Raw genomic sequence first — 14552 nt, 5'->3', positions numbered from 1 at the left:
GTGTATTGATTCTGTTGTTGGATGATAAACCTACTAGTCCAGAAAGTAAACATAACATGTAATTGCATTTTTTATGATATTAGTTGGACATTTTATGTGTGAATGAATGAATGTAACATTTTCCAAGCCCGAAAAAGTGAAGTGCAGACTTGAGGATGAGGGGGGGAAAAATCCTAGCCACACTCCAAAACAAGCCGGAGAGGGGAAGGGAAGGCAGGGGATGAGAGGGACCCTAACACACAGAAAGCAAGGTAGCACACATTTCTTTACATTATTGGGAATGTTTGTGGTTTATTGCCATTCCTATAAGTCTGAACTATACACTTTAGCAAGCTACATCTGTTAAAAAGAGTGGGACTAACGTTATTTGTGCTGTAAACTAACGCAAGCTAACATGCTGGCTAGGCTACTAGCCTTGCCAGTGTCAGCACACTGAATTGCAAGCTTGCTAAAAGCTAACGGTAACGTTACACTCCGTGAACATGAACGTAAATGTCTCACATTTTAACCCGAAAAACGTTTAAAAACGTTAACGCAGCACCGGCATATTTTTCTCCACCTTGCCGCAAATCTCTGCCCATTAAGGCCACGTATGGAACCGGGGAGGCAGCGTGAGAATCCCCCCGGTTCTGGAGCCCCCGAGGCCGCGGGCTGGAGGGAGCACAGTGCGCCCGCAGAGGCTCAGGAGGCGGGCGGGGCGCTGAAGGAGCGCCGCGGAGACCGGCGCACCGGGCAGCCGGAGACTGGAGCTAACGAAACCGGGAGCATGGACAAGGATGGGGCTGAAGACGACGAGGAGGACGAGCAGTACGAAGAAGAAGAGCTAGATCCCAGAATCCAGGTAGGCATGATTGTTTTTTTTTTTTTTGCATTTAACTGGAATCAAGTCTCTCGGATGCTGCCGCGCTGGACAGTCAGCTGTTGTTTATCTGGTTAATCTGGACCATTAGCTTGAATTGAACCACTGAATAAAAAGGGGGGATGAACAAACCATTTCAGAAAGAGTGGACCGTTTTTTTCCCATTTATTATATGTCTTTTTTTAATTTAATATGTTGTCTCTCTTCTCTCCTCATTATAGGAGGAGCTAGAACATCTGAACCAGGCCAGTGATGAGATAAACAGACTGGAGCTGCAGCTGGATGTGAGTCAAATTGGTTTGATTTTAAGAGCAAACAGATACAAACATGTGAAGGGTTTGTCCTCAGTGCTCCACTGCTTTTGGGTAAGAAAAGGGATTTATTGTCTAGCACTCATTTAGCCCTATTTTCATGTGGAACCTCTATTTTGTGGCCCAGTTTGTTGATTTGTTTTTCTGATCAGATCAAAGTTCAGACAGGGAGAACTGAAAGGATCTGTGATACCTGTGGTGGTGGTGGTGGTGGTGATGATGATGATGATGCTGATGATGCCAACCCCGCCCTTACCTGGAACCGATCGGTTCTGAAGTCTGTGTTGCATTATAATTACTGTTATTAATTGCCTTCAGGTTAATTCCAACATGGTGGCCTATATGGATAACATTTCTACAGAATATCTTCAGGCTTCTTAATGGCTTGTTCATGATTCCTCTGATGGTCTTGATTTGTATCTTGTCACGTCTTCCTCTTTTAGCTTCAACCATTCCAAGCATAATCGTCTTTTACAATGAATTGGTTCTTCTCAGAATATATTTGGAATAAGAGCTTCAGTTTGATTATCTGAGCTTTACGCGAAAGGTGAGACTTGATACAGACAAGGAGACATTTTTTGTTTTGCCATCCAGGGTACTCTCAGAAGTCTTTGCCATCGCCAGAGTTCAAAGGCATCAACGTTTTTCCACCTGTTTATTGTCCGGCTTTCACATCCATAAATAACCTCAGAAAAGACCACTACCTGGACAGTTCTGATCCTTGTTGGTACATCTTTAAATCTTTACATTTGAAGATCATTTGAAGCTGCTTCATCCTTGCTTTATCCATATTATATTCTACACATTCATCTGCTTGTCAGACAGGGCTTAGATTTATAAAATTTACTTAAAGAAAGCAAAACAGATTCTGTAACACAGAGGGCTGCTCTTTTAAAGGGCCCATATCATGGCGGACTTTCTGGCTTTTTTAAATTAAAGAGTTTGAAGTAATATGTAAACATTATCAGAGTTTCAAAGCACGTCTTTCACTCCCCAGTCCATACAGCATGGTTACATATATGGAAACCACTGCAAAAACAGCCTGATTCAAATTCAGGGCTTTTGTGATGTAACAAAAACAAAAGCAGGTACATGCATATGCCTGTTCAGCCTCAGCGGTCTTGCCGTGGTCATTCATGCTTTAGTTATAAGACTTGGTTGAGTCCGGTCTGCTTTTTGATTGAGGCAGGATACAGAGGCAGCTAATCAGATCAGATCAGTGTTAAAGGCACAGTAACCAAAACAGCCTGTTTAATTCTAAGAGGTACAAAGCGGTTGGAGAATGGTCGTGTGAAGATGAATTAGGACTGTTAATGGTACGGCGGAAAGATTAATTGTTTTTGTATTGAAATTGCAATTTAAGACAATTTAAGAGCTGCATTTTGTTTTTAATTATAGCCTACAGTCTTAAAGTTCCTTTAAAAAGATGGTTCCTTAGTAAAGACAGTCATGCTATATAGAACCAAGAACACTCAACGACCCATTTGCATGCTTAATAAAGTTCTTTGCATGGTGAAATCGTTCTTAAGACTGATGGAAAATGTGTTGTATGGGGTTCTAGATATAACCAAAAAGGGCTCTACTATTGTTATGATGTCAGACTTGTAACAATGGAAGAACAATTTGGTGCTATATAGAACTCTTTTCAAAAAGGTGCCACACATTCTCCATCAATCTGAAGAACCATTTTTAAGCATGCAAATGAGTCGAGTGTTTATGGTTCTATATAGAACCATTGTCTTGACTAAAGAACCCTTGAAGAACCATCATTTTTAAGTGTGTGCGTTAAAAAAAATGCTGTTTTAAGTTTTCAGAGAGGAAACTGAACCTAATAAGAGCTTGTAAAATGGCTGTAGATGGGTTAGACCAATCAGAGGCAACCAAACCTCCATGTGTTGTGACATCACAACCACAACTTATTGGCAGGTTGGCGCACTACATTCAGGGGTCAAGCCTCAAGCCAGAAAAGATGGATATTCTGGTCTTCCTGGCCAAAATAAATCAGGCCGGAATCACTATTCATAAAAAAATCGCAATTTAAATTGCAGTTGCAATATTAGTCGGAAAAATCGCAATTAGTTATTTTTCCCAAATCGTTCAGCCCTTGTTAACGGTACATAAACCCACGCAAGTGGTATAAGTGAAGCACAAGGGGATAAAGTAAACTACAAGAAGAGTGTAGGATGTGGGCCCTTTTCCGTGTCAGTTGGAGAACGTTTATTGGACTGGTTCTTTGGATACGCCTTGCCATAAAATGTATAAAAAGAACTTTATGGTACACATTTGATTTCACTCCATTTATTGTCTGCTATGTTGATGCATTTGTGATTCTCTTCTTTTTAGGAGGCGAGGTCCAGCTACCGGAGAATCCTCACAGACTCGGCACGCAAACTCAACGCTCAGGGCTCACAGCTGGGTGCCTGCATAGAGAAAGCCAGACCATACTACGAAGCCCGTAGACTGGCTAAAGAGGTATGTAAATCAGGAAGAAGGGGAGAGAGTGTCCTTCCTGAGATGTACAAGGTTTTGTCCTTGATGCTGAAATAAGCATTCAGATTGTGTATGTCACCGCGCCTCTCATGAATGATAATAATCACCTCAATTGGGGGAGTACGGTGAAAACGACCCAGAAAACATCCCTTGGCTTAATGACCACTTTGGGGCAACGCAGCCCGTGTGTCCCTTAACACGATTAACCCCTGGAAATACAAGATATGATTTGCAGATCAATTTTCATTAGCGTTGTTAAGAACCAATCTCGGACATGTAATTGGACTGGTGGAAAACTCTCAGCAGAGGCCATAGAGTGTAATTGAAAACAATTGAAACAGAATTGGATTGTAAGTTTGACCTGGTCAGTCCTTCGCTTGAAGAACTATAAACACACTTTGCGGGAGACTGAGTGGTCTCTACTCGGAGCATAGACAGTGATTACTTGTGCCTAATAAACTTATATTGTTTGTACTGTTTTTTTCCACACTAAACTTGCTCTATGGTTCAGATCCTCTTTAAAAGAGGTCTGGAAAAAAAAATCAAATATAAAATCACTCATGCATAGTCTCAGCCTCAGATGCGATATATAGTCACAACGGTTTGCAGGCGCTGTCCTATGTGGACCTGAACCTATAACCGATAAACTACGGAGGATTATTTAATTTCCACAGGGTGGTCCTGTTTTAATCGGCGTAACTTTTCTAGCCTTTACGGTAGCTTTAGCAGCCCGGTAAACTCGCAGACCAATCGCATGCATTGTACATATCGCACGTGATGCTACTCCAATCAGATCTGTGCATTACGATGAGCACTGAGACTTGAGTGAGTGACACACACAGGTGAGGAACGAGGTGAGAAACAGCAGTCGGAGAAGAAAGTGAGTCAGAGGGAAGTTATTTAACATGCTGTGCTCTAAGAAGAGAAAACTTACAATAAATGTTGTTGAAATATTATTGAATTTCACTTTATTTGATTTAACATTCAGTTGTTGACTGCATAAGATGTTGATATACCTACTAGGCTACTTCAGTAAACAGTATATGGCACTGAATCATGACGCAAGTTACACATCATGATGTTTCGGACGTTTGCTTGAGGAAATTTTCTCTAACTGGACCCTATTGAATTTTAATTAAAGACCCCTGTTTTGAGTGAGATATCCTCAAGAGTTTGTCAACGTATTTGTTTCCCTCGGGTTTGTTTTTGTTTCAGGCCTGTCTTGAATAATACCCTCCGCTAAAACTTTGGTCTGGGATTTATTATGTGGTCATTTTTCATGTCAGTCAAACGGCCTTTCCTGTCAAAGTAGGCAGTCCTTGGCTGTGTTAAGCAACAAAACACACCAGACTCTCTGACGATAGGCTGAAGGCTGGCTTGCGAGACTATTTCATGCTTATGTCAGCAACACAAAATCACTGTAACATGTAGCTTCTCATTTTATTCATCAAGTGTAGTCGATCATGTTTGGCGTCTGAAGTTTGCTTGCTTTAGTTTTGTGCTGAACCTGCAAGGCTAACGTAGCAAACAAGAAACTGAAGCTGATAGTCTGTCAGTTAGCATTGTGCAAACTGCAGGTCTAAGTCATTAAACACTTTCCTCGAACCGTTTCGAGTTATAATCTTAAATAGACTTGTTTATGTGGTTTCAGATACTGTTGACATCCTTTTGAAAATTTTGTGGCCAATGCTGATACAGATTTTAGCTGTTCTAATTTTAAGAAGTGATTTCGTTTGGGTGACAACTGTCTGAGGTTTTGTCATTGGGAGATCACGAGTTCGAGTCCCAGTCATGGTGAGGCCAGAACAGTTGCTGATCATTGACACATTCGCCGATACCAGAGAACACTGTAGGTATAGCAGCCGCTTTGAATCCAGAATTTTTTTTCATACAAACAAATTTTTATGGACATTTTATATGTGTACAGATTAGGGCTGTGCACTGATACTGAACTGCTTGGTTAAACGTCCAAGGTGCCTGTACTGGAATGCTGAAATCACTATGTGAGTTGTGTTTTATCACTGGAAGGCATACAGATGACAAATTAATCAAACTGTGATTTTATACTTTAGCAGAACGTGGAAATTTTGCTTATATTTGCGGCTATGTTGTTTTTTGCTCCTCTGAAATGTGAGTATCTTAACATGGACACATTACCAAGGCATAGAGAGAGAGAAAGAGAGAGAGAGAGCACGGCCTGTAGATCTGAGATCAGGGTCCAAATCCCAGTCATGCAGATGCAAATCCAGGTGGAATAAGAACAGCCGCTAATTATCAGATATTAGATACTAGTTAAAACTGCGGGTCATAAATATTGGCCGATATAATGGCCGAGTTGAGTGTTTATGGTTCTATATAGAATCATTGTCTTGACTAAAGAACCCTTAAAGAACCATCATTTTTAGGTGTGTGCATTGGCAAATGGAAACTGAACCTAATAAGAGCTTGTAAAATGCCTGTAGATGGGTTGGACCAATCAGAGGCAACCAAACCTCCATGTGTTGTGACATCACAACCACAACTTATTGGCAGTTTGGTGCACTACATTCAGGGGTCAAGCCTCAAGCCAGAAAAGATGGATATTCTGGTCTTCCTTGCCAAAATAAGTCAGGCCGGAATCACTATTTATAAAAAATCACAGTTTAAATTACAGTTGCAATATTAGTCGGAAAAATCGCAATTTTCTCCATATCATTCAGCCCTAGTTAACGGTACATAAACCCAAGTGAAGCGCAGGGGAATAAGGCAAAATACAAGAAGAGTGTAGGATGTGGGCTTTTTTTCCATGTCAATTGGAGAACTTTTATTGGACTGGCTCTTTGGTTATGCCTTGCTATAAAATGTATAAAAAAGAAGACTTTATGGTACACATTTGAATTCACTCCATTTATTGTCTGCTGTGTTGATGCATTTGTGATTCTTTTCTTTTTTAATCGGCAAACCAATATATCGGTCAGGGCTAATTGCATAGCTTAAAACAGGATCATGAATCTGTGATTTTGTCCGTAATTTAATCCATTTTACGGACATTTTATGTGTGTTCAGATGTGTTAGCTTAGAGTAGAAACCAAATTTTGCAGACGCTGTGTTGTGCACCTCAGCTTTACTGTGTTGATATTCAGCCCACATAATGGTTTAGGGCTTACTCTTTCCGTTTGAGACAGCTGAGCCATAGCTCCACAAAAATTATGCCTGCAGCCTAACAGGAGCTGCCATCAATCTTTTCGGCGTGACCTTAAACTCCGAGCAACCTTGTGCATCCATGGAGGTCCTTTTTGGGTGCCGTCCCTGGCACTTGTATATTTTTTCCAGCCCATGAGTCTGCATCTATCTTCATCAGCCAGGTCCTTGTCCAAAACAAAGTTAGACATCATCCTGGGTGGCAGCGACATGCTCTCCCCAACTTAGCCACTGAAATATGGGCTGCTATTTTAAGTTCCCTGTGTTTATCGATTGTTTGGACCCTCTTTATTCAAGCACAGCAGTTCCCTGTTGACAAGTCAGCCTTTTCTGTTAACTAAATGGTTTTTGGTTATGTCCTTGCATGCCGTGTAATTGGGTGTCAGCGCTGGTCTCCCGCTCTTTGATTGGTTAATGACTTGGCCTGGTATTGTTGCGTGACTGCTTATGGCCCTGCATGTGATGTGTGGGATTCAAAGGTTTCTCCCTGTCATGCATAGCAGGGATTATTATTTCCCTTTATTCCGTCATGCTTTTATTCTCCAGGCCCTTTATGCATTCGTATTGTCCTCGAATGCTTTATTTCTCCATGAAAGGTCAGCCTCTCAGACTCTCCTGACAGATGTGCCTATGTTTAAGAGCAGAATGATTGATGGCTGTATCTCCAGTTGAGGTGTGATTGATTGCATCACCTGCAGGCCCAGCAGGAGACTCAGAAAGCTGCCCTGCGCTACGAGAGGGCCGTCTCCATGCACACGGCTGCCAGGGAAATGGTGTATGTGGCTGAGCAGGGCCTTCTGGCCGACAGGAACACACTGGACCCCACCTGGCAGGAGATGCTCAACCACGCAACATCCAAGGTACAGTGAAGGAGCCATTCGTGCCATTCGAATATCTGTATTTGTAAACAAATTGTAAACATTTCTGATTGTTATGAATAACAAAATTCAAGACATTCATTTATTTCTGGCACCTACCATAAGATATGATCTGTACCTAATCTTATGCTTGATTTTTGTGATTTTTTCTTGTGCTTTTCTTTGATTTAATACACAACAAGTAGGCCTACACAGTGATAACTGGGAGAATTTTACACCTTACACTTTTTTTTTTGTTTGAAATATATAGTTTAATTCAAATATCAATTTCTTACTTTTGTGTATGTGAAACTTAAAAGGCCCGTACCAAAAACCAAAATGGAAAACCAAACGTTTCTCACTTTTTAAAATAAGAATTTGATATGTTCAATAAACATTGCTAAGAATTCAAAACATACAGTTCACTGCCCAGTCCATACTGTCCATATATGGAAATTAAGCTGCAAAAACAGCCTGATTTTAATGTATTGTTTTTGTGATGTCATTTTTCTGCCTAATTAGTCTGCAGCAGTTTAGCACCACCCTTTCACATCAGAGTATGCTGAGAACTGTTTGGCTGCTGAAAACTCCTCTAATTACTACTTTATTTCGAAAAAGAATGTAATAACTAAGTTTTTATTTTGGAAATACATTCATACAAAGCAATGACTAGGATTATTTTTCTTTTTTAGATACATCTTTTCAAGCTATGAAGCACAAGCCTGTAGATCAACATTTTTATATATGTATAAATATATAAAATGAAGTATATTTCAGTGAATAAAAAGACATTTTCTGCAGAAACTTAGAACAAAATGCCATTTTTAAGTGTGTTCAAAATAAAATCAGTTTAAAATCTATCACTTATACACACAACTCAGTAATTGCATTTGAACACATGAATAAAATATTGTAGTTGTAGATTTATTATTATTATTATAGTCCTATATTTATATATGGAACTACAGGCTCTATTTTATCTGTTCCAACTAATTAAATTTCAGAAAAACTAAATATCCTGATTCTTATTGTATATTGTAAAAATGTCTTGAAATATTGTGATATAATATTTTTTGCCAAATCACCCACCTCAATTTGAAATATAATGAAAAAAGTTACTGTCTTGATATAGAAACAGTTTTCAGGGTAAATTTTCTGTCTGATCACTGTGAGAATTCAAAGATGATGTTTATATGGGAATACATGCATACATAAAAAGTCCGTGTTACATTTTACATGCAGTAGGTTGTGCCCTGCTCTCCTCTACACTTAACCATGTAAAGCTAAACAACATGACATTAGCAAAGGCTAATTAGACAGTAAACACATGGAATTCTTCTACTGAGAGTGCAGGTCGTATGCACAGCCCGTTAGAGGTAAAGGCTCTTATCTCATTAACAGTTTTGCTTGGATCCTAATGACCTCCCTGCTGCTTAAACACTTGCTCTCTAGGGCCAATCAATGATGGTGATTAATGCGTACCTGCACTTAATGATCAAGGTTACATGTCTTCATCTGGATTCCATTGGAGTCTTGATCGCGGCTGTGCTGTGTAAGAGTCCTACCATGTAAGAGTAGCGCTTTCTGTATCTTAAACTTCAGGAAACGCAGGACGTATATTATTTTTATGCCTTTTTTTTTCGTACTTATCTAAAGCATCACCTCATTAGCCCTCAGCAAACATACATGAACAATGCATTTGGCTGTCAGTTGTTTTATATGAACGTTGCAACCGGCTGCGGACTTGCTTGTTGACAGCTGATTGGCTGATACGTTTCCCTGGCAGGTGAACGAGGCGGAGGAGGAGCGTCTGAGGAGCGAGAGAGAGCACCAGCGGGTCACTCAGCTGTGCCAGGAGGCTGAAGCTCGAGTGCAGACCCTGCAGAAAGCCCTCAAGAGGGTCATCCTGAAGTCCAAACCATACTTTGAGCTCAAGGCCCAGTTCAACCACATCCTGGAGGTAAAAATACTTCAGCTCCTGCTGCTTTAGAGAGATGCATCGATTTATAGCTCCTGTCAGCTTTCTTAATATAAACTTTTGTGAACTCTGTCCTCAGAGACCAGAGCGTTTTCAAAATCTGAAACTTAGGTGGTTTGATATGAAAGTGTTTTATTATTAGTTTTACATTGAAGTAGACTGGCAGATGAAGACTTGCGGTCTCTGAGGAAAAGCTTCTCTAATCTAGATAAGCAATAAGATGCTGGGAGTTAAGGTGTGTAAGGTATATATAGGTAAATTAAGATCGAATGCATTTATGTATGGATAGGGATCTAGGAATCTCCACCCCCACCTGATTTTTTCCCTGTTTTATATGTGCGTAGCAATGTACACTGTGAACTGAAATTCTTTTTTTTTTGTGGATGACTTACGTGAAATAAGCATTTTATAGTTATACATCTAGTGTATACAATAAAATAAGCATTTCATACTTTACACTATGATTAGATATTGCTATAACTGTAGCTCAGTAATGTATAGCGGTTAATGAAAAAGTGTGCAAGGTCCACTACAATCAGAGACCACCCTTCATTTTTAAATTTCAGCCAAAATGTCCATTAAGTACAAGTTATTTATTTATCAGTATCGGGAACATAAGCTCCCCGGACAAAAAAATTAGTCACTTTGCATGTTTAAGGTGGTGACTAATTTTTTGTCTGGGGAGCCGGCGGTCCCTGTCCGTCAGTTTCGTCTTTCGGTCACAATTCTGATGAGAATTTCATGTGGACTGGGATTTTTGCTACTGCTGGTCGACCCGTACAACCATACACTTCAGAACACCTGCAGATTCAACTATTTCCATCACACTGTGGCCTTTGGCTGCCCTAATGCAATCACTCCTTTTGCCAATCATTAACATCTGCTTTGCTACCCATTTTCTGCACATCAAACAAGACATTCACTGCACTATACCACCTTTTCTCAATCTATGAATCCCGTCGCACACCCCGCAGGTCCAGGGAGCTTATTTAACAGTAAATTACACAAAAGCCTAAACAGCTTTTAGAGTGTATTTAGTATGTTTCTTTACCTTTATGACAGCTTCTATTCATTTTGAATGACTTGCTTTCAGTTTTTTTAATGAAATATGCAGGGACATTTTTCCAAACTTAAGTCTTCAAAATTGTTTGCATTTTCTGCTTCTCGCTTTTATTTTAGCTTTATTTTTCAGAGGTGAAAGCTTTAAATGCTTTTTATATGATGGGGACAGTCTTGGTGGTCTGCTGGGTCTTGCCCAGGTGTTAGGAGTCCTTTTTTTCTCTGTAGCTTGTGATCAGTTTTTGAACTCCCTGTTATTTTCCTTTGACGTTCTCCTTCATTATGCAAGTGGATTATCTTGTATCTAATCTCCTCATAAGTATCTTCTGATATAATTGACTTTAAAAATAAGTAAATGAAGGATGGCCTCTGACTTTTGCACTCTATACATTCTTGCACTCTATACATAGGTAAATACGAAAAAACTTCATTTATCAATTAATTTTGCTCTGTTGAAAATATAACTCTAAAGTCAGTTTTTTGCAGGTTAAATTTCTCATATATCTGTAATTATTTGCAGGAGCACAAGTCCAAAGTGGTCCAGCTGGAGGAGCGCGTGGCGAAGGTGAAGACCCGTTACTCCGTCGCCCTGCGCAACCTGGAGCAGATCAGCGAGCAGATCCACGCTCAGAGGGGCCGCATCCGAGCAGCCAGGAAGCGCAACAGGGCTCGCGGGGGGCGGAGCTCTCCTGTAGGGGCGGAGTCAGAGGGTGTCATTCAGGCCGGGGCTTATGGGGGGCTGGGTGCGAGTCTGATGGATAATGACTGGGCGGATCAGGAGAAAACGAGGCAGTGGGTGGAGAAGCACAGGGAACAGGGGTGGGGTCAGAGGGAAAGGGCCGAGAGGGCGGGGTCAGACTCCATGTCAGTCATCAGCCTGCAGACCATTGCCTCGGACCTGGAGAAATGTGACTCGGTGGAGCATTTGGGCGACCTGAGCGACGTTGGGAGTCTAATCGGGGAAGAGAGAGACACAGAGAGCGAGAGAGCTGTCAGGGCTGAGGAGAAAGAGGTGGAGAGAGAGGGGCCGAATGCGGCCGTGCAGGAAAAGGAAGCAGAAAGGGGAGCGACCGGGACTGACCGGCAGCAGAGGGACAGGGAAAGTTTCGTTAAGCAGCACCACAGAAGTGTTAGCTTGTGAGAATCGGCCTGAGAACGCACCTTAAAACAGGGGTGTCAATCTCAGATCCTGGAGCTTCCTGCAGAGTTGAGTGTTTTCCCTCTTCTAACGTACAGAATCCAACTCATAAAGGCCCTGGATTGAAAAACAGGCTTATTATTAATTAATTATTAACTTGAAGACTCGTAAATCATTAAATACTACTAATGATTTGGTAACTTCAGTGAAAGTAATCTGAAAGGTATGTAGTTTAAAGAATATTTTGGCAAAATATTTGAAATTTGAATAATTTTCCACTTACCCCAGATGTAGTCGATCAGCCAGTACATGTTTGGTGTCCAAATTTTGCTCCTTCAGCTTAGAACTGAAGCTACAAGGCTAATGTTGCTAACAAACAACAGGTCTAGACAACAGTTTTATTCATTTTAATAGTTCACGGTAAGTCATACAGGCCCAGATGTATATACAACCACAGGAGCAGTGCAAAATGTGCCATAATATGCGACCCCTATATGTGTCCACAATGTGTCTGCGTTAAAACATTTAGTTGAAAGACTGCAGCTCACCATGCAAACTGCACATTGCCCCGTCCACTAACTGCTCAGTCAGGATGTGCTAGGTTTAAAAGGCGCAGTGACATAGTGAAACGACTGTGTGTGCATGTTGTGGCCGCATCACGCCATAGTTTCCTCTGCATCTTCTCACATAAGTAAGAGGTGTGACATGGCAAAAAAATCAAATATCAGTACTTGAAGACATTTTCACAAAACAGGATATGCGTCATAATATTTAGTTTTTCTGAGGTTTAATACGTTGGAACAGACAAAATGTACCAGTACTGTCACTTTTTAAAAAAATGCTGTAAAAAACTGTTAATGCAATGATATTTATTAAGTGTTTTACACGGCACTGCACTAAATCCAGTTAAAAAGGACTGATTATGCTGTCTTTTTAATGACATGCATTTAATCAGTGTTCTTTTAGTCCACAAAATCACAAAAGCAAAGTGTGATGTGATTTATTATGGTAACGATAAAATATGGTCATAAAATTCGACATAAAACCCGCTGCCTTGAGTTGCTCAGGGCAAATTGAGCGAATATGTAATCGGCTGCACTTGTAATATTTCCACCTATTTCTTGCGTGATCCTCCCACATTTTGCACAGTGATCTTTCAAATGCATGCGGAAGAGGTGCATTTTTCCATGCACACAGCCCATAAAATGCATGTTTAGGCTCAGGCGAAATGCATCAGAGTTTCATCTGAAACTGCTGCAAACAGCTCAGTACATTATGACTGCTTAGTCCTAATGTAGTGAGCTGTTAGCTTTAGACACTTAAACCACAACGACAAGTCTGCACAACCTAAATGAAGACCTGGATGTGGTTTGACTGGGTTGAGAGAGGTTTTGGGGATGTATTTGGGTGACTGTTGAGATCTAGTGTTTGGTAGCCATTGCAGCCTTGCAGCTCCAGCTCTAAACTAAAGATGCGGTTATTTTGTTGGCTGATGGGCAACATCTGGGATAAGTGGAAAACTGAAATTTTGGTTTTTCACTGAACTATTCCTTCAAAAAGGTGAGGAATTGAATTGTGGGACATGTGTAATCCCTTATAGTTAGGTAAATAAAATGTAATCTTACACACACACACACACACACACACACACATATATTACACACCTTAAATGACTTACAGTACTCTGCAGTGTGGTCCTTCAGGACTGGGGTCTGACGCTCCTGCCTTATAACCTCAGAACCTAGAGAGTCAAGGTCTTACCTGCAGCCTTTCACTCCAGTCTCTCTGGTTGTGCAGCACGACATGGACAAAGTGCCATATTGTGATCACATTGCTGCATATTGCGGTTGCAGTATGCCCTGCAGTATATTAAAAACACATGGGTGAACCTTGCTGAGGTGTAGTTAATAATTAGCCTGCATTATTATTACATGTATTATTACATTTACATTTGTTGGATCACTTTAATGCCATGAGTCACAAAAACACCCACAGAAGCTCATCTAAGAGGCTGTGATTGATCGGGATGTTCACAGCATCCTTTCTGTTTACTTACAGAACTCATTTTTATTATTGCAGTCTGATCAGTTTTGGAAAGGTCAGTATTATTAGAACGTTTAGCAGATGGTAGATGTTGTGCTGTCCTGCTCTCCGGTCAGTGTTTAAGGCATGGTTGTTCTTTGGAGCGACTGTGTTTTTATCCTGCAGTCGGTGACAGAAATGTAATAAGCGAATCTCAGCGTGAGTGAGGAGGAGAGCGTGAGTGAGGAGGACAGCGTGAGTGAGGAGGAGAGCGTGAGAAGCTGTACAGGAAGGAGCTCAGTCTCTGGCTGCTGTGGCCGAGAGATAGAAGTTCATTTTTACGCTACAATGGAGGGAAGAAAACTGCTAATAATACTAATACAACTGCTACTAATAATAATAATAATAAAACCTTTTACTTTTAACACTATTTTCATTATTTTATTTTATTTTTTCCAGTAGAAACAGATTTTTATTACTGGATGGATTTTTGTATCTGTTATTCGTACTATTAATAATAACTTTCTAATTATTATTATTATTGTTATTATTATTATTATTATATACTCTGGAGGTAGAGGTCTGTTTTTATTCAACCACAGAGGGAAGAAAAAGACTAATAATAATAACAACAACAATACTACTAATAATAATAAAT

At 40.4% G+C, this 14552-nt stretch overlaps 1 protein-coding gene across 1 annotated transcript; it reads left to right on the top strand.

Annotated features, from left to right (window-relative positions):
• Positions 1 to 87: 87 nt before the first annotated feature.
• On the top strand, positions 88 to 14299 carry sh3bp5lb (SH3-binding domain protein 5-like, b). Its single transcript, XM_036566178.1, has 7 exons — positions 88 to 251; positions 586 to 841; positions 1081 to 1143; positions 3514 to 3642; positions 7539 to 7700; positions 9484 to 9657; positions 11255 to 14299. The coding sequence occupies exons 2-7, from the start codon at positions 593 to 595 to the stop codon at positions 11873 to 11875; spliced, it is 1398 nt and encodes a 465-aa protein (XP_036422071.1). The 5' UTR covers positions 88 to 251; positions 586 to 592; the 3' UTR covers positions 11876 to 14299.
• The last annotated feature ends 253 nt before the right edge of the window (positions 14300 to 14552 follow it).

The sequence above is a fragment of the Colossoma macropomum genome, unplaced genomic scaffold (assembly GCF_904425465.1).
Source record: "Colossoma macropomum unplaced genomic scaffold, Colossoma_macropomum, whole genome shotgun sequence".
In the NCBI taxonomy this organism is placed as follows: Eukaryota; Metazoa; Chordata; class Actinopteri; order Characiformes; family Serrasalmidae; genus Colossoma; species Colossoma macropomum.
Note: the sequence above shows the minus strand (reverse complement) of the source record. Positions and strands in the feature narration are given on the sequence as shown.